Source organism: Pseudophryne corroboree, chromosome 9, assembly GCF_028390025.1.
Source record: "Pseudophryne corroboree isolate aPseCor3 chromosome 9, aPseCor3.hap2, whole genome shotgun sequence".
Classification (NCBI taxonomy): Eukaryota; Metazoa; Chordata; class Amphibia; order Anura; family Myobatrachidae; genus Pseudophryne; species Pseudophryne corroboree.
Genome location: NC_086452.1, coordinates 110659542 through 110679325, shown reverse-complemented (window position 1 = coordinate 110679325; position 19784 = coordinate 110659542). Strand labels below are relative to the sequence as shown.

Below are 19784 nucleotides of genomic sequence, written 5' to 3'. Positions count from 1 at the left end.
CTTTGGGGCGGCGGGAGGGGGATGCAGTGTCCCTTTGGGGCAGCGGGGCGGGGATGGCGTGTCCCTTTGGGGCGTCGGGACTGTGATGCAGTGTCCCTTTGGGGCGGCGGGACTGGGATGGCGTGTCCCTTTGGGGCGGCGGGACTGGGATGGAGTGTCCCAGTATAAAAGTACCTAATACTTTCCTGATAAATCCAAATTTGTGTCTGCCTTGTGATTACCAGCTCATTTGATCTCTTTTCTCTTACAGGCAGGCCGAAGTCCTGAAAGCAGATATGACAGGTAAGAATGTTTTTATGGTTTGTGCTCTCACATTACATAAGCTGTTCTTGGGCTTTATATCCATTGAAACCTTTGTTAAGGGGCATCACCTAGTTCACGATCATCTGTATAAATCCCTATCAGAAGAAGCGATATAATGCTAATCTACGATAATCAGCCTGTTACTTTTACAAAAGTAAAGATATTGGTTGTTGCTTCTGATGTTCCAATAAGAGGTTTAGGAGGAGATGTATCTAAGCTTGGAGAGAGATAAAGTACTACCCAATCTGCTCATATCTGTCATTTTTCATATACAGCCTGTAAAGTGAGTTAGGAGCTGATTGATAAGTACTTAAGCTCTCTCCACGTAATCTATTTCCAAGCTTTGACAGATCACCCCCATAATTTCTTAGCCAATATGAGTTTTCAAAGGTTATGCAGTTGACTTGCTGGCAGTCAGGATCCTGGCTGTCAGGATACTGACGCTGGTGTGCCGGCTGCTGACAATGCCGACAGCCAGAATCCTGGCTAACGTGCTGTTCCCACTTGTGGGTGTCCATGACACCCATAGAATGGAAATGGAACCTGTGGTGAGCGCAGCGAGCCACTGAACCCGCAAGGGGATACGATCTCCCCCGCTGCCGGAGTGCCGCCGTCTGTATACTGACGGCCGGAATCCCGAACGTTGGTAAATCCTACTGATCCCATGCAAAGGATTCTTTGGAGGTGCCCCACAAGCTTTAGCTTCTGATTGGTCCTTGCACTTACAGCCCTGCCAGTTGTGTTAAACAAAACTAGCACCCCTTCCCCCCCCCCCCCCCCCCCCCACACCAAAACCAATGCATGTAATTGCCCCCTAAGTGCCATCTTGGGGAATGGCTGGTGGGGTATACATTTTAATGTAGATAGCAGCACAGTAATTTATACCATTTAAACAGAGGTTGACAAACACGCTCCTCAAAGCTACATAACGATCCAGGTTTTAAAGGAAATTCATGGCTAAGCACAGATGGTTACATGAAATTGACTGAGGTACTAATTAAGTCACCTGTGTCCAAGCGTGGATATACTTAAAACATGGACCATTAGCGTTCCTTCAGGACTGTGTTTGGGAACGTCTGCATTAAAACTTTCCTAGCTTCCATTTTAGGGGTTTGAGGTTCTCATATATACGGATAGAATAAATGTCCTTGTGCGTGAATCTTATGTTTCAGGTTGTGACAGTATGCTGTGTTGCTCATACAAGCTGTTCTGTACTAGAATACCATTAAGCTACAAAAAAAGAAGAAATAATCTAGAATTGATTCTTAGAAGTCCTCGTTCACTGCCAAATGTTTCTATGCATGTAATAGGCTCCAGGCTGGATGTGTGTGATCTTTCTGATTTCATTATGAAACTCCTTTGTCAGATTCCAAGCCTGGCACAGCGGAGGTGTGGACATCACGTCAAGCTCTACAGGACTTGTATCAGAAGATGTTGGTGACAGACCTTGAGTATGCACTGGACAAGAAGGTGGAACAGGACCTGTGAGTACTCCCACCTACCATCACTGTCCTATTGTTTGGGGTAGTTTTAAGTTTCAGAGACCCACTTCTAGTTTTACGCTGAAATTACTTATCAGGTGACAGTATCTTGTATGGAGACCGGTCCGTGCATGGTACTTATACAGGAAATTCTAAAAAGGTAACAATTGCACACATTGCTTTAGCCATTCAGCACAGTACTGGCTTCATGAATGCTCCAAGCAGTGAGGACTGCTTGTCCAGGAAGTTGCTGTATACTAGCAGTAATGAATGTTGCTGTATGCTAGTAGTAATGAATGTTGCTGTATGCTAGTAGTAATGAATGTTGACTGTCCTTTAATGCCAAGATTAAGATATAACTAATTTTATGGTCATATATAGCATGTAACGGAAATCCAACCTGAATGTCCTCTCACTGGGATCCTTATTACTTACAGGTCACCCTCAGTATGTACATGCATGGTGAAAAGTCCTTTGTAGCTACTGTCCCAGATTACAGTACTAGTAGAGGCACACCGTGTCTCCTGGCTGCTCTCACCCGCTCTATATCCCCACCCCAGTGTTCTGATATGCTTCACCCGCATAACCACCTGTAACGATACACCTGACCACTCTGTAACGCCTGCGGACATGACAGACCATATACAATTCTATAGATATTTAATATTCATGCATTGCAACTTTGATAGCAGGTCTCCGATTGGCTTATCACTGAATAAGAATGAGCCACAGTGCATGAACGTCATATTTGTGTTCACAAACCTCTTAAGAAGCAAAACGTCTTATTACAGATGTGATATGAGCAGAATTACACTTCCATATTTTTGTTCTTTGTGTTCATAGTGATGGAGAGATTGTGTCTTATTTCTTGTCCATGTGTTCCCTGATAGTTGGAATCACGCCTTCAAGAACCAGATCACAACACTGCAGGGGCAGGCCAAAAACCGGGCAAACCCAAATCGTAGTGAGGTGCAAGCTAATTTGTCACTATTCTTAGAGGCAGCTAGTGGATTCTATACACAGGTGAGGCGTGGTTTCTCTACTGCTTACGTATAACATTTAAAAAAACCAGTAGTCTTAAAATGCAACTTGGTGTATGGTTTTGTGTGCATGTATGTACAATCATGGGACAATGTACACTATTTAGAATCTTTGTTTTTACATAAATATGTTAACATTCCTCTACTCCTCACAAAGTCCTAAAAGTGAATGTTCTGTTTACAAATATCCTGTAACATTTCCCTGTAATTAATCAACACAAATAAACCAACGGTAAAAATTGATGTGTATGTAAGTATAAGGACTGTATAGCCAAAGGGTGTGGTTCATCAAATCGACAGTGTCTAGGTCGACAATGTTTAGGTCGACCACTATAGGTCGACAGTCACTAGGTCGACAGGGTTTCTAGGTCGACATGTGCTAGGTCGACAGGTCTAAAGGTCGACTTGAGGATTTTTTTTTTTGGTGTAGTTTTCTTCGTAGAGTGACCGGGATCCCAAATTAGTGCACCGCGTCCCCTCGCATGGCTCGCTTCGCTCGCCATGCTTCGGGCATGGTGCCTTCGCTCCGCTACCGCTTCGCTCGGCACACTTTACCGTTCCAATCGTAGTCCACGTGGATCGTTAAGTATGAAAAAATTCAAAAAAAGAATTTTTTTTTTTAAAAACTCATGTTGACCTTTAGACCTGTCGACCTAGCACATGTCGACCTAGAAACCCTGTCGACCTTCCATCCATGTCGACCTAGTGACTGTCGACCTATAGTGGTCGACCTAAGCATTGTCGACCTAGACACTGTCGATCTTCAGACCGGATCCCATAGCCTTACTGCTTCCATACCAGTGAAGGTAATAAAGTGCATGACATGATTTGGTCTGCAAGATGTGCTGCCACCTAGAGATGGTAGAGCAGAATTTTGGCACATTGGTCTTGAAGCATTTAGTATTTTGTTAACACCGTACCGTGGAGAGTAATTGCTGCTAATCAGTGTGGAACGTGATCCAAGGTTATTTTGTAACCTTCTACAGCGAGATATTGAGAAATGAAGATCATTGAAGAAAGTTGCCAGTCTTTCACCGTTTATATAAGATGAAGCTATGAAAACTTATACAGGTCTTTATTAGCTATATCAAGGGTTCTTTAAATCTGTTAACGGTGAATGATAAGGTTTGCCAAGTCTACCATCAAAGAGACTCAGCAGCTAGGAAAAACACTTTTCTAGCCCAAAAACCTAAATTTCCAGTATGGCTAATTGCTTACGTGGTTGATTCTGAACAAAACACTCTAAAACAATGTCCTTTGGACATAGAAAAGCAAAGTGGATTTTATGGTATTGACACCATGTGTCTGGAAAAACCACAAGACCCTATTATCAAACACTGATGTGTGGGATGTTCTAGTGGTTTTGCAACTACAGGACCACTGTGAACTGTTCTTTATACATGCGAGACCGAAAACCAAAGCATGCCTGAAACGGGCTCATGCAACTGAAACTACAAGCTGCTGCATTCAGATGTACAGTACTTTATTTACATATGGCTTCTTGTTCTTGATGTATGTGTGATGAAAAAGTAACCACTTTTAATGTCTATTTGTCACATGAGATTCCAGATCTAATGACCATGTTACGTCCTGATCTGGAAAATAAAAACAGACATTTCCTGTGTATCTCTACATCTTATGTAATTGTCTATTTGTTTGGGTTTTATACTTATTGTAAAAGCCTCCTTTTCCTCCAACAGCTTCTGCAGGAGTTGTGCACTGTGTTTAATGTGGATTTGCCATGCCGTGTGAGATCCTCCCAGCTGGGGATTATCAGCAATAAGCAGATGCACTGTGGGACAGTGGTGAAACCGCAATCCAGTTCCTGTGCCTATATTTGCCAGCACTGCCTGGTTCACCTTGGGGACATCGGTGAGGCTGTCAGGAAATAGAGATAATGTGAATCTACATTAGGATATTAATAGTTTTCAAGCTGTTTTTTTGTTTTGTTTTGTTGGTTTGTTTTTTGTCTAGATATTTTTGTGTTTTAAGTGGCACTGTCCTTTTAATTTGTACAAAATATATACTTAAATACAGCATATTAAGTAGTATACAGTTTATATCGGTGATAGTGTAGCACAGATACACTATCCCGAGCTGCGGTCACATGACCTCATCCCATGTGTGCATTGTGTTTCTCCCTTCCTCTCCCTCCTGCAATGTGTACACATTGTGGCTTCATTGCCCACCTTTGTATTTGCTAATTTATCGCACTTTGACTATTTCCTGAGCTTTGTGAATGTTTTCTCCATGATGCAACCAACTTAAATAAAATCTCCTTGCAGCTCGCTATAGGAATCAAACAAGCCAGGCCGAATCCTATTATAGACATGCTGCTCAACTTGTCCCTTCCAATGGTAAGTGGTTAGTGTGTTTTTAGGATTATGAAATCCTTTCATTATTTTCCTAATCTTTTTATCTTTTTTTTTTTTTTTTTTCTTCAATTTAACTCCTCTAACATTTAAAAATATAGTAGAAACCAGAAGTAACAATGGGAGGGCAATTCAGTTCGGAGCGATGGGCGCGAGCTTCCATGATTACAGCTGTTTTCGGGCAACTAGCGACCATCCACATTGCAGGATTTTCCTCTCGACTCATAGAGGTTCACTGGAAAGTTTGCGATGTTCAGCTACCGCAATGTGTGCAATCACCCAATGACTGCACACCATTCACAGTTGAATTGCTCTCTTAATCTTTTGCATCAGTATTTCAGCAATTCCGGTAGGTGTAAAAAAAACTAGAGCACCTACTCTATTACAATGGCGGTTATACACCACTCCAACGCTACAGGCTGTGTAACCCTGCGCAGGAGAGAGAGAGATTTATATAATTATATATATATATATAATTATATGGGTTCACTACGATATGCCGGCGGTCGGGCTCCCGGCGACCAGCATACCGGCGCCGGGAGCCCGACCGCCGGCTTACAGACAGTGTGGCGAGCGCAAATGAGCCCCTTGCGGGCTCGCTGCGCTCGCCACGCTACGGGAACAGTGGCGCGCCACGCTATTTTATTCTCCAGGGGGGTAGTGGACCCCCACGAAAGAGAATAAGTGTCGGTATGCCGGCTGTCGGGATCCCGGCGCCGGTATACTGTGCGCCGGGATCCCGTCAGTCGGCATACTGAAGGCCACACATTATATATATATATATATATATATATATATATATATATATATATATATATATATATATATATATATATATATATATTATTTATTTATTTATTTTGCGGCACTCGGCAATCGAAGAGGATTCCAAATACTTGTTGTAATATCAACGTTTCAGTGCATTTGAATCCGCACTATTATCAGGATACATGATATATAGATATATTCTAATATAATATTAGTATGATTCATAGTTTTGTTATGATTTTTGGTTTGTTTCTCTTAAAGGTCAACCATATAATCAGCTGGCTATTCTCGCCTCTTCAAAGGGGGATCATCTGACCACTATTTTTTACTACTGCCGCAGCATTGCTGTTAAATTTCCTTTCCCAGCAGCCTCCACCAACCTACAAAAGGCTTTATCTAAAGCTTTGGAGAGGTAAAGGTTTTTTTTGTTTTGTGTGTTTTTAGTTTTGTCTTCTATATGTCTTATTCATCCTGCGTGTGCTATATAGGTTTTGTTCATCCTGCTGTTCTGTTGATTTTTATCTTATTTATGAAGTCGTGAGGAGGTGAAAAAACGCTGGGGTGTCCCGGATTTTATCAAGGCCTTCATTAAGTTCCATGGACACTTGTATTTAACAAAGAGCCTGGACAGACTGAGCCATTTGAGAGAACAACTGGAGGAGCAGTTCAAGGTAAGTAGCAATTGCAAAAACTCCACCTCATTATCGGGACCAATCCAGCAGCCAGGTTTCCAGGGCAACACGTATCTGAGAAAGTTCCCTGTGTCGCTGCTGGTGCAGAAAGCATCAGAGCATGTGGGAAAACTGCCACATTCTCACTCGTTAAGCAGTGCAGCAGAAACATAAGAATCTGTAAATCAGAAACCACTGACGTGAAAGGATTTCTCTTATAGCAGTAGGAAGACATGTTGGGCTAAATTTCACCTGTAGGGGACAGGGTCGTTCTCCTCACTAGAACTCGCTCCTCTTCTCCGTTCTTTTCTCAGTACAATGCTAGCCATTTGCTTTATTTTAGATTTACCCTCCATCCACACTGTCATCGTTGCAGTCCTCCTCCTTAGCCACATCTGTATAATGGGGTGTTTCCAGCCGCTCCACCTTTCCCCAATACCGCTGTGGTGGTCCTTCATCCCCACTTCTGTTCCTGGCCCCAGTCCTGTGTCAAGTAGATTGTATTGACCTGCAGTTTCACCAGTTCTGCTATGACTGTCAGTTCAGTGTACTATGTAGGCAGAGCTAACTATGGCTGCAGTTCATTCCTAAACAAGGGACTAGTACTAAAAGCAGTACTAGACTTTCGGGATAACTTCCTCTATGTAGAGTTGCGAGTATCCAGGTCCATTATAAACCTCCAGAATGGAGGTTGCATGTTTGATCCTGGACACAGACCCACAAATGAAATATGTACTACCTTAACAACATATCCTCCGGTGCACCCAGTGTGTTTGTGTCTGTGCACATTGGCTTTATAATATCTTTAGCGTAAACGGCTACAGTTGGGCTTGTTCTGTTCTTCTCTGCTTGCTCTGGTCTCCTTACTGGAATCTGAGGATCGTTAGTGGCAGGAAGTGCTGCAGGTACTTTTGCATTGTCCTGCCTCCTAGTGGTGAAAGAAAACACATCTTTGCTCCCTATATTCAAATGGAAAAGAAAAGGCTACACTAAACTTTTTTATCTTTAAAGAAATAGTGCTAAGAACTCTGGTGTTTGTGTGTGTTTATATAATATGTCGAATCACATTATTATGCCCACCAGCTAATAACCAGGGTAACCGCCGTGTGCAGCACGGTCAGCAGCTAGATGGGCTGAACTGCCATTTTATTTTATTTTTATTTCTCTATCGTCCTAGTGGATGCTGGGGTTCCTGAAAGGACCATGGGGAATAGCGGCTCCGCAGGAGACAGGGCACAAAAAGTAAAGCTTTAGGATCAGGTGGTGTGCACTGGCTCCTCCCCCTATGACCCTCCTCCAAGCCTCAGTTAGATTTTTGTGCCCGGCCGAGAAGGGTGCAATCTAGGTGGCTCTCCTAAAGAGCTGCTTAGAAAAGTTTAGCTTAGGTTTTTTATTTTACAGTGAGTCCTGCTGGCAACAGGATCACTGCAACGAGGGACTTAGGGGAGAAGAAGTGAACTCACCTGCGTGCAGGATGGATTGGCTTCTTTGGCTACTGGACATTAGCTCCAGAGGGACGATCACAGGTACAGCCTGGATGGTCACCGGAGCCTCGCCGCCGGCCCCCTTGCAGATGCTGAAAAGAGAAGAAGGTCCAGAATCTGCGGCAGAAGACTCCTCAGTCTTCTTAAGGTAGCGCACAGCACTGCAGCTGTGCGCCATTGCTCTCAGCACACTTCACACGGCAGTCACTGAGGGTGCAGGGCGCTGGGAGGGGGGCGCCCTGGGAGGCAATGTAAACCTATTTTTTGGCAAAAAATACCTCACATATAGCCTCCGGGGGCTATATGGAGATATTTAACCCCTGCCAGAATCCGTTGAAGAGCGGGAGACGAGCCCGCCGAAAAAGGGGCGGGGCCTATCTCCTCAGCACACAGTGCCATTTTCCCTCACAGAAAGGCTGGAGGGAAGGCTCCCAGGCTCTCCCCTGCACTGCACTACAGAAACAGGGTTAAAACAGAGAGGGGGGGCACTAATTTGGCGTTAGAAATATATAAAAAGATGCTATAAGGGAAAACACTTATATAAGGTTGTCCCTATATAATTATAGCGTTTTTTGGTGTGTGCTGGCAAACTCTCCCTCTGTCTCTCCAAAGGGCTAGTGGGTCCTGTCCTCTATCAGAGCATTCCCTGTGTGTGTGCTGTGTGTCGGTACGTGTGTGTCGACATGTATGAGGACGATGTTGGTGAGGAGGCGGAGCAATTGCCTGTAATGGTGATGTCACTCTCTAGGGAGTCGACACCGGAATGGATGGCTTATTTAGGGAATTACGTGATAATGTCAACACGCTGCAAGGTCGGTTGACGACATGAGACGGCCGACAAACAATTAGTACCAGTCCAGACGTCTCAAAAACACCGTCAGGGGTTTTAAAACGCCCGTTTACCTTAGTCGGTCGACACAGACACGGACACTGAATCCAGTGTCGACGGTGAATAAACAAACGTATTCCTTATTAGGGCCACACGTTAAGGGCAATGAAGGAGGGGTTACATATTTCTGATACTACAAGTACCACAAAAGAGGGTATTATGTGGGATGTGAAAAAACTACCTGTAGTTTTTCCTGAATCAGATAAATTAAATGAAGTGTGTGATGATGCGTGGGTTCCCCCCGATAGAAAATTATTGGCGGTATACCCTTCCCCGCCAGAAGTTAGGGCGCGTTGGGAAACACCCCTTAGGGTGGATAAGGCGCTCACACGCTTATCAAAACAAGTGGCGGTACCGTCTATAGATAGGGCCGTCCTCAAGGAACCAGCTGACAGGAGGCTGGAAAATATCATATAAAAGTATATACACACATACTGGTGTTATACTGCGACCAGCGATCGCCTCAGCCTGGATGTGCAGAGCTGGGGTGGCTTGGTCGGATTCCCTGACTAAAAATATTGATACCCTTGACAGGGACAGTATTTTATTGACTATAGAGCATTTAAAGGATGCATTTCTATATATGCGAGATGCACAGAGGGATATTTGCACTCTGGCATCAAGAGTAAGTGCGATGTCCATATCTGCCAGAAGATGTTTATGGACACGACAGTGGTCAGGTGATGCAGATTCCAAACGGCACAAAGGTGTATTGCCGTATAAAGGAAGAGGAGTTATTTGGGGTCGGTCCATCGGACCTGGTGGCCACGGCAACTGCTGGAAAATCCACCGTTTTTACCCTAAGTCACATCTCTGCAGAAAAAGACACCGTCTTTTCAGCCTCAGTCCTTTCGTCCCTATAAGAGTCATATTTGCCCAGGGATAGAGGAAAGGGAAGAAGACTGCAGCAGGCAGCCCATTCCCAGGAACAGAAGCCTTCCACCGCTTCTGCCAAGCTCTCAGCATGACGCTGGGACCGTACAGGACCCTTGGATCCTACAAGTAGTATCCCAGGGGTACAGATTGGAATGTCGAAACGTTTCCCCCTCGCAGGCTCCTGAAGTCTGCTTTACCAAGGTCTCCCTCCGACAAGTAGGCAGTATGGAAAAAAAAATTCACAAGCTGTATTCCCAGCATGTGATAATCAAATTACCCCTCCTACAACAAGGAAAGGGGTATTATTCCACACTATATTGTGGTACTGAAGCCAGAAGGCTAGGTGAGACCTATTCTAAATCTAAAAAATGTGAACACTTACAAAGGTTCAAAGCAAGAGGGAGTCACTCAGAGCAGTGATAACGAACCAGGAAGAAGGGGACTATATAGTGTCCCGGGACATCAGGGATGCTTACCTCCATGTCCCAAATTTGCCTTTCTCACTAAGGGTACCTCAGGTTCGTGGTATAGAACTGTCACTATCAGTTTCAGACGCTGCCGTTTGGATTGTCCACGGCACCCCGGGTCTTTACCAAGGTAATGGCCGAAATGATGATTCTTCTTCGAAGAAAAGGCGTCTTAAATTACCCCTTACTTGGACGATCTCCTGATAAGGGCAAAGTCCAGGGAACAGTTGGAGGTCGGAGTAGCACTATCTCGGATACTGCTACAACAGCACGGGTGGATTCTAAATATTCCAAAATCGCAGCTGATCCTGACGACACGTCTGCTGTGCCTAGGGATGATTCTGGACACAGTCCAGAAAAAGGTGTTTCTCCCGGAAGAGAAAGCCAGGGAGTTATCCGAGCTAGTCAAGAACCTCCTAAAACCAGGAAAAGTGTCAGTGCATCATTGCACAAGGGTCCTGGTAAAAATGGTGGCTTCCTACGAAGCAATTCCATTCGGCAGATTTCACGCAAGAACTTTTCAGTGGGATCTGCTGGACAAATGGTCCGGATCGCATCTTCAGATGCATCAGCGGATAACCCTATATCCGAGGACAAGGGTGTCTCTCCTGTGGTGGTTACAGAGTGCTCATCTTCTAGAGGGCCGCAGATTCGGCATTCAGGATTGGATGCTGGTGACCACGGAGGCCAGCCCGAGAGGCTGGGGAGCAGTCACACAAGGAAAAAATTTCCAGGGAGTGTGATCAAGTCTGGAGACTTTTCTCCACATAAATATACTGGAGCTAAGGGTAAATTTATAATGTTCTAAGCTTAGCAAGACCCCTGCTTCAAGGTCAGCCGGTATTGATCCAGTGGGAAAAACATCACGGCAGTCGCCCACGTAAACAGACAGGGCGGCACAAGAAGCAGGAGGGCAATGGCAAAAACTGCAAGGACTTTTCGCTGGGCGGAAAATCATGTGATAGCACTGTCAGCAGTGTTTCATTCCGGGAGTGGAAACTGGGAAGCAGACTTCCTCAGCAGGCACGACCTCCACCCGGGAGAGTGGAAACTTCATCGGGAAGTTTTTCCACATGATTGTGAACCGTTGGGAAATACCAAGGTGGACATGATGGCGTCCCGTCTGAACAAAAAACGGGACAGGTATTGCGCCAGGTCAAGAGACCCTCAGGCAATAGCTGTGGACGTTCTGGTAACACCGTGGGTGTACCAGTCGGTGTATGTGTTCCCTACTCTGCTTCTCATACCTAAGGTACTGAGAATTATAAGACGTAGAGGAGTAAGAACTATACTCATGGCTCCGGATTGGCCAAGAAGGACTTGGTACCCGGAACTTCAAGAGATGCTCACAGAGGACTTATGGCCTCTGCCGCTAAGAAGGGACTTGCTTCAGCAAGTACCATGTCTGTTCCAAGACTTACCGCAGCTGCGTTTGACGGCATGGCGGTGGAACGCCGGATCCTAAGGGAAAAAGGCATTCCGGAAGAGGTCATTCCTACCCTGGTCAAAGCCAGGAAGGAGGTGACCGCACAACATTATCACCACATGTGGCGAAAATATGTTGCGTGGTGTGAGGCCAGGAAGGCCCCACGAAGAAATTTCAACTCGGTCGATTCCTGCATTTCCTGCAAACAGGAGTGTCTATGGGCCTCAAATTGGGGCCCATTAAGGTTCAAATTTCGGCCCTGTCGATTTTCTTCCAGAAAGAATTGGCTTCAGTTCCTGAAGTCCAGAAGTTTGTCAAGGGAGTATTGCATATACAACCCCCTTTTGTGCCTCCAGTGGCACTGTGGGATCTCAACGTAGTTCTGGGATTCCTCAAATCACATTGGTTTAAAACCAGTCAAATCTGTGGATTTGAAGCATCTCACATGAAAAGTGACCATGCTCTTGGCCCTGGCCTGGGCCAGGCGAGTGTCAAATTGGTGGTTTTTTTTTTCTCAAAAAAGCCCATATCTGTTTGTCCATTCGGACAGGGCAGAGCTGCGGACTCGTCCCCAGTTCTCTCCCTAAGTTGGTGTCAGTGTTTCACCTGAACCAGCTTATTGTGGTGCCTTGCGCCTACTAGGGACTTGGAGGACTCCAAGTTGCTGGATGTTGTCAGGGCCCTGAAAGTATAGGTTCCAGGACGGCTGGAGTCAGGAAAACTGACTTGCTGTTATCCTGTATGCACCCAACAAACTGGGTGCTCTTGCTTCTAAGCAGACTATTGCTAGTTGGATGTGTAATACAATTCAGCTTGCACATTCTGTGGCAGGCCTGCCACAGCCAAAATATGTAAATGCCCATTCCACAAGGAAGGTGGGCTCATCTTGGGCGGCTGCCCGAGGGGTCTCGGCATTACAACTTTGCCGAGCTGCTACTTGGTCAGGGGCAAACACGTTTGCAAAATTCTACAAATTTGATACCCTGGCTGAGGAGGACCTGGAGTTCTCTCATTCGGTGCTGCAGAGTCATCCGCACTCTCCCGCCCGTTTGGGAGCTTTGGTATAATCCCCATGGTCCTTTCAGGAACCCCAGCATCCACTAGGACGATAGAGAAAATAAGAATTTACTTACCGATAATTCTATTTCTCGGAGTCCGTAGTGGATGCTGGGCGCCCATCCCAAGTGCGGATTATCTGCATTACTTGTACATAGTTACAAAAAATCGGGTTATTATTGTTGTGAGCCGTCTTTCAGAGGCTCCACTGTTATCATACTGTTAACTGGGTTCAGATCACAGGTTGTACAGTGTGATTGGTGTGGCTGGTATGAGTCTTACCCGGGATTCAAAATCCTTCCTTATTGTGTACGCTCGTCCGGGCACAGTATCCTAACTGAGGCTTGGAGGAGGGTCATAGGGGGAGGAGCCAGTGCACACCACCTGATCCTAAAGCTTTACTTTTTGTGCCCTGTCTCCTGCGGAGCCGCTATTCCCCATGGTCCTTTCAGGAACCCCAGCATCCACTACGGACTCCGAGAAATAGAATTATCGGTAAGTAAATTCTTATTTTTTTTCATCAGTAGTATTTATTGAAAACAAGTTTTCTTTTTGCAAGGGGAAGGGGTACAGAAAGAAGGAAGGGGGGGGGGGGGAAGAGGTACAAAGAACCAGGGGAACGGGATGTAAACATGTAAATATCAAAATTGTCAGAAGTTAAATATAACAATCCAATATAGATACAATAGGAAAAATGCAAAGTCATCTTGGAAAAAGATACAGATAAAGATAAACACAGGTCAAACATGAAAACATATCAATAAACAGATAATCAATAATAGACACAGGGCTAGTAAGGCACAGCCGGTGTACAGAGCGGAAGTATAAGCCGAGTCAGGTAGGGGGAAGGCGAAACACCCCCTCCAGCAGTGACGTAGTCATGCCATGCTCTCCATTTCACCATTGGGGAGGAGGCCGCAGAAGAGTAAGGCATGAACTCAGTTTTCATAGTAAAATGGAATTGAATTTTGTTGGTGACTAGTGATAGAGGAGGGGGAGAAGCTTGTTTCCAACTTTGGGCCAATGCAGCCCTGGCAGCTATACAAATATGCCCCACCAGATATCTCTGAGGTGGTATCTCAGCAGGAAAAATGTGGAGCAGGGCCATGGCCGGAGAGGGGGTGAGGGACAGGTGTAAGACCGAATTAATCAAAGCAAATGTCTCGCTCCAGAAATGTCGAAGGGAAGGACAGGACCGGAAAATATGGCCTATTTCCCCACAGTTACGCCAGCAATATTTGGAACAAGACTGCAAGAATGAGTGTAGCCTATCCGGTGTTAAATATAGTCTATTAAGGAGTTTGATATGCATCTCCGTGTGATTCAAGCACTTGGACATTCGGTAAGAAGAAATAAAAATGTGTTCCCATTGGGCTTCAGATAGGGGAAGATCCAAGTCTTGTTCCCATTTCAGCTGTGCATTAGACTTAGTAGTAGTAAGCAAGCTGATAAGCGTCCTGTACCAAAACGAGATGTCCCCTCTAGAGTCACACAGAGATACACGTGTTAAGACAACCTGGGATAACGGGTTCGGGGGAGCCACCTGTCTAGGCAAAACTATGTACCAGTGGTGAATTTGGAAATAATGCAATAATTCTCCACTGGGGAGATTATATCGAGACTGGAGTTGAGAAAACGATAGCATAACATTACCATCCATAAGGTCCCCCAAGACAGTCAAACCACAAATAAACCAGGTAGAGAGGTTTAAATTAGGGATTAATTTAGCTATGGCTCGAAGTGAGATAGTAGAATATGGAAATTTATGTCCAGGCAGGCGAGTCACCAATTAATCCCAGATTTGTAAAGATGTTCTAGTGGCGGGGAGGAGGGACAATAAGCGGGGTCTAGAGTTTGGGTGTATCTTAAAAAGGTCTTCTAAGGGAAGGTCCAAACTCCCAGTACGTTCAAGAGATACCCATCCCACTACAGGCGCCCCACTCAACCAGTATTTAAACTGGGCCAGCACACATGCCTCCTGGTAAAGGATCAGGTCGGGCATATCTAGCCCTCCCTTTCTACGAGGGAGAATCATTTTGGACCGAGCCAATCGGGGTGGCCGTGCCTTCCAGACATAGCGTAGCATTATAGCACAACATCTATCAAGGTACGTTTTAGGGAAAAGAAAAGATATGGTTCGGTATAAGTACATGAGTTTAGGTAAGAGTCATTTTGAAGGCTGCTAGGCGGCCAATCCACGAAATATCATAAGATAGCCAGGACTTAGTCAGGTCTAAAAAACTATTGAGTGGAGGTAAGTTAACATTAAAAACAGAGTCCCTAGAAGGTGGAATTTGGATCCCCAAATACTGAATTGAAGCCGAACGCCAGTTATATGGATAGTGTGATTGAAGGGTGGACACTATGGGAGCTGGGATATTAATGGGGAGAGCATCTGTCTTTGTTGTATTTAATTTTATAAAAGGAAGCTTCACTATACTGTCCCAAGATAGCATGCAAACAAGGAAAGGAGGATAGCGGGTCCGTGACAACAGAAGGACGTCGTCCGCAAAGAGGTACAACTTGTGAGTAGTAGTGCCAATAGTCACCCCCGGGAAGCCCCCAGACATCCTAATCTTCTCAGCAAGGGGCTCTATGCTCAACGTAAATATTAAGGGTGATAGAGGGCAACCCTGTTGGGTTCCATTCGTAATAGGAAATGTATCGGAGAGGAAACCGTTACTAAATACCCGTGCAGAGGGGGAGCTATATAGAGATAAAACCGAAGAAAGAATATGGCCACTAAAACCAAACTTGTCTAGAACCGAGGACATATATTGCCAGTTCAGTCTAGCAAATGCCTTCTCTGCATCTAAAGAGAGCAGGAGAAGGCCAGTGTTAGAGGGAACGATATCAATCAAGTCATAAACCCTACGGGTATTGTCAGACGCCTGTCTACCAGGCACAAACCCAACTTGGTCGTAGGCAATGAGAGATAACGGAAAGCGACAAGTTTGGCAAACATTTTAATATCGCCGTTCAATAGTGCAATGGGCCTATAATTTTGACAATGCGCTGGGTTTTTACCTGGCTTGGGTATAGTGATAATTTGAGCCTCCAGCATTTCTGAAGGGAAAGCACCAAGAGAGGAGATTGAATTATACAAGGAGGTCAGGGTGGGCGATAGTTGATCACAGAGAGAAACATAAAATTAATTTATGAAGCCATCTGGACCGGGGGCTTTATTATGCGGGAGTGATTTCATTACCTGAATTACCTCGGAGGGGGTCCACGGGGCATTTAGTGTCTCGAGCTGTTCCACAGAAAGGGAGGGGAGTTTGACGTCGGCTAGGAAGGATTGTATAGAATCAGGAGTGGGTTGAAAAGTAAGGGGATCAGAAGAAAGGTTGTACAGCTTGGTATAATATCTAGCGAATTGATTCGCTATGTCATATGGATTGTACACTTTACCACCCTGAGGAGAAATCAGATGTCTAATCCTATTACGAGCCTGGAGAGCACGGAGCTTGCGAGCCAGCATTTTCCCCGGTCTATTACCAGTCAGGTAACATTTCTGTCTCAACCTATTTAAAGCAAACTGGGTCCGTCTCATAAGGAGTTTCTGAAGTTGGCCTCGGATATCCTTTAATACGTAGGGCCCTAGAGGGGTTGAACTGCCATTTTAAACGTCTGGTAGCCCCTTGGTTCATTTTGACGGTGAGCTTCTCCACTGTAGCGTGATGGTCGGCCCTCACGCACCTTCGTAGCAAACGTTCACCTCTCGCATCAATAACGTGGTGCTCTGCAGTTTGCACGTCTGTAATTCGCAATAGTGACATTTGTCCAGTCACGATACACCTTCACCACCGCAGCACGAGAACAGTTCACAAACTGCGCTGTTTCATAAATAATGACACCCTTGGCCGAAAAACGATATTCACCCCTTTTTGCAACTCTGATAAATAGCTCATTTTACCTTTAGCAGAAACAAGTGATGTGTGTGCAGACTGCCTATAGCACACCTTATATATTCACCGAGCCAGCGCACAACTTGTGACGTACTTCATGGGGCTACGCGCTGCCGACGTCAAATGTAGGAGGTGGTTATATAATAATGTGACTTGACAGCGTATGTGTGTGTCTATACTACATATGTATGCATTAGTAGCTTTTGATAGATCTATATCTCTCAAAAGCTACTAATGCATACGTATGTAGTGTTCACTATAGGTGCAAGGTCATGGTCAGTGAGGAGGGCATATTTACAGAATTTTACATGTGATGTATTGCTATATACATACATGTATTGCTACATACATCATGTCTAAAATGTTGTCCTCTAAAATGTAAATGTGCCCTCCTCACTGTTCAGCAACCAGCACCTAGAGTGAACACTACATAGTTATTAATCTATGCTTTCTCACAAGCCATTCATTTTGTAGGTGCCAACAGTCACATCTGGTCATGGTTCCATAAAATATTCCACTGTTAAAATGACTGCAACAGCCACATCTACCTTTTTGGTACCCTGCTTTGTCTCAATCTATTCATGCTCAAGGCTTTGATCAGTGAGGCCATGATCATCACATGTTATGTCACTATGGGGTATATGCAATTCCGGGCGAATTGCGGAATTTTTTCGTCCGTTTTTAAATTCGACACAATTCGACCGTCGAATTCCGGCCGGCGGATGCCGAAATTCGACATATTCAATAAAAAACGGATTCGACAGTCCCGCTGTCGAAAAACGGACCAATTGATGGATAAGTGTGTCCTGGATTCGACTTTTCGGACGGCACAAAAATCGCTAAAAAACCCGGGGGGAAAATTGCGTGGGGTCCCCCCTCCTAAGCATAACCAGCCTCGGGCTCTTTGAGCCGGTCCTGGTTGTAAAAATACGGGGGGAAAATTGACATGGGATCCCCCGTATTTTTATTACCAGCACCGGTCTCTGCGTCCGGTCCTGGTGCAAAAAATACCGGGGACAAAAGACGTAGGGGTCACCCGTATTTTTTACACCAGCACCGGGCTCCACTAGCTGGAGAGATAATGCCACAGCCGGGGGACACTTTAATGCCACGGCCGCAGGGACCGGTATAAAATACTCAACCAGTCACCCCTGGCTGGGGTACCCTGGAGGAGTGGGGACCCCTTAAATCAACCCCCCCCCCCCCCTCCAGCCACCCAAGGGCCAGGGGTGAAGCCCGAGGCTGTCTCTCTCTCCCCCCCCCCCCCCCCAAATCCAAGGGCTGCGCATGGGGGGCTGATAGCCATGTGTAAAAATAAAAGAATATTGTTTTTTGCAGCAGAACTAAAAGTCCCAAGCAAGCCTCCCCCGCAAGCTGGTACTTGGAGAACCACAAGTGCCAGCATGCGGGGGTAAAGCGGGCCCGCTGGTACCTGTAGTTCTTCTGCAAAAAAAATACCCAAATAAAAACAGGACACGCACACCGTGAAAGTACAACTTTATTACACACATGCCGACACACACATACTTACCTATGTTGACACGCCGCCCTCTGTCCACTTCTCCATGTAGAATCCGGTGTACCCGAAAAATAAAATTATACTCTCCTAAATCCAGTGTCCTGTTCTCTTTTTGTAATCCACGTACTTGGCAAAAAACTTGGCACTTGGCAGAAAAACAAACCGCATTTACCCGATCCACACGGACTGAAAGGGGTCCCATGTTTACACAATGGGACCCCTTTCCCCGAATGCTGAGACCCCCCGTGACTCCTGTCACAGAGGGTCCCTTCAGCCAATCAGGGAGTGCCACGTCGTGGCTCTCTCCTGATTGGCTATGCGCATCTGAGCTGTCAGACAGCGCATCGCAAAGCCTCTCCATTATCTTCAATGGTGGGAACTTTGCGGTCAGTGGTGAGGTCACCCGCGGTCAGCGGCTGACCACGGGTAACCTCACCGCTGACCGCAAAGTTCCCACCATTGAAGATAATGGAGGGGCTGTGCGATGCACTGTCTGCCAGCTCAGACGCGCATAGGCAGAGTGCCACGACGTGGCGCTCCCTGGTTGGCTGAAGGGACCCTCTGTGACAGGAGTCACGGGGAGTCTCAGCATTCGGGGAAAGGGGTCCCATGTGTAAACATTGGACCCCTTTCAGTCCGTGTGGATCGGGTAAATGCGGTTTGTTTTTTTGCCAAGTACGTGGATTACAAAAACAGGATAGGACACACTGGATTTAGGTGACTATAATTTTATTTTCAGGTACCCCGGATTCTACATGGAGAAGTGGACAGAGGTCGGCGTCTGAACATAGGTAAGTATGTGTGTTTCGGGATGTGTGTAATAAAGTTGTACTTTCACGGTGTGCGTGTCCTGTTTTTATTTGGGTATTTTTTTTGCAGAACTACTACAGGTACCAGCGGGCCCGTTTCCCCCTGCATGCTGGTACTTGTGGTTCGCCAAGTACCAGCTTCCGGGGGAGTCTTGCTGGGACTTGTAGTTCTTCTGCAAAAAAAACAATATTCTTTTATTTTTACACATGGCTATCAGCCCCCCATCCGCAGCCCTTGGATGGGGGGGGGGACAGCCTCGGGCTTCACCCCTGGCCCTTGGGTGGCTGGCGGGGGGGACCCCTTGATTTAAGGGGTCCCCACTCCTCCAGGGTACCCCGGCCAGGGGTGACTAGTTGGGTATTTAATGCCACGGCCGCAGGGACCGGTATAAGTGTCCCCCGGCTGTGGCGTTATCTCTCCAGCTAGTGGAGCCCGGTGCTGGTGTAAAAAATACGGGTGACCCCTACGTCTTTTGTCCCCGGTATTTTTTGCACCAGGACCGGACGCAGAGTCCGGTGCTGGTTCTAAAAATACGGGGGATCCCATGTCCATTTTCCCCCCGTATTTTTACAACCAGGACCGGCTCAAAGAGCCTGAGGCTGGTTAAGCTTAGGAGGGGGGACCCCACGCATTTTTTTTTTTTCAGAATTTAAACCCATTCCTACCCCTTCCCACTGAAAACCATGCTCTCTCAATTTTAGTCCGTTAAAAAAA

The 19784-nt window shown here is 45.9% G+C and overlaps 1 protein-coding gene across 6 annotated transcripts in view; it reads left to right on the top strand.

The window, feature by feature from the left end:
* Positions 1–252: 252 nt before the first annotated feature.
* SMG7 (SMG7 nonsense mediated mRNA decay factor) overlaps positions 253–19784 on the top strand; it is a 109752-nt gene continuing 90220 nt past the window's right edge. For all 6 annotated transcript variants that reach the window (XM_063939759.1, XM_063939758.1, XM_063939757.1 and 3 more), the window contains exons 1-7: positions 253–282; positions 1670–1787; positions 2675–2807; positions 4525–4696; positions 5110–5181; positions 6226–6376; positions 6500–6635. In XM_063939759.1, coding sequence (XP_063795829.1) covers positions 276–282; positions 1670–1787; positions 2675–2807; positions 4525–4696; positions 5110–5181; positions 6226–6376; positions 6500–6635 — 789 coding nt within the window. In that variant the 5' untranslated portion in view covers positions 253–275. The remainder of the gene's footprint in view (positions 283–1669; positions 1788–2674; positions 2808–4524; positions 4697–5109; positions 5182–6225; positions 6377–6499; positions 6636–19784) is intronic.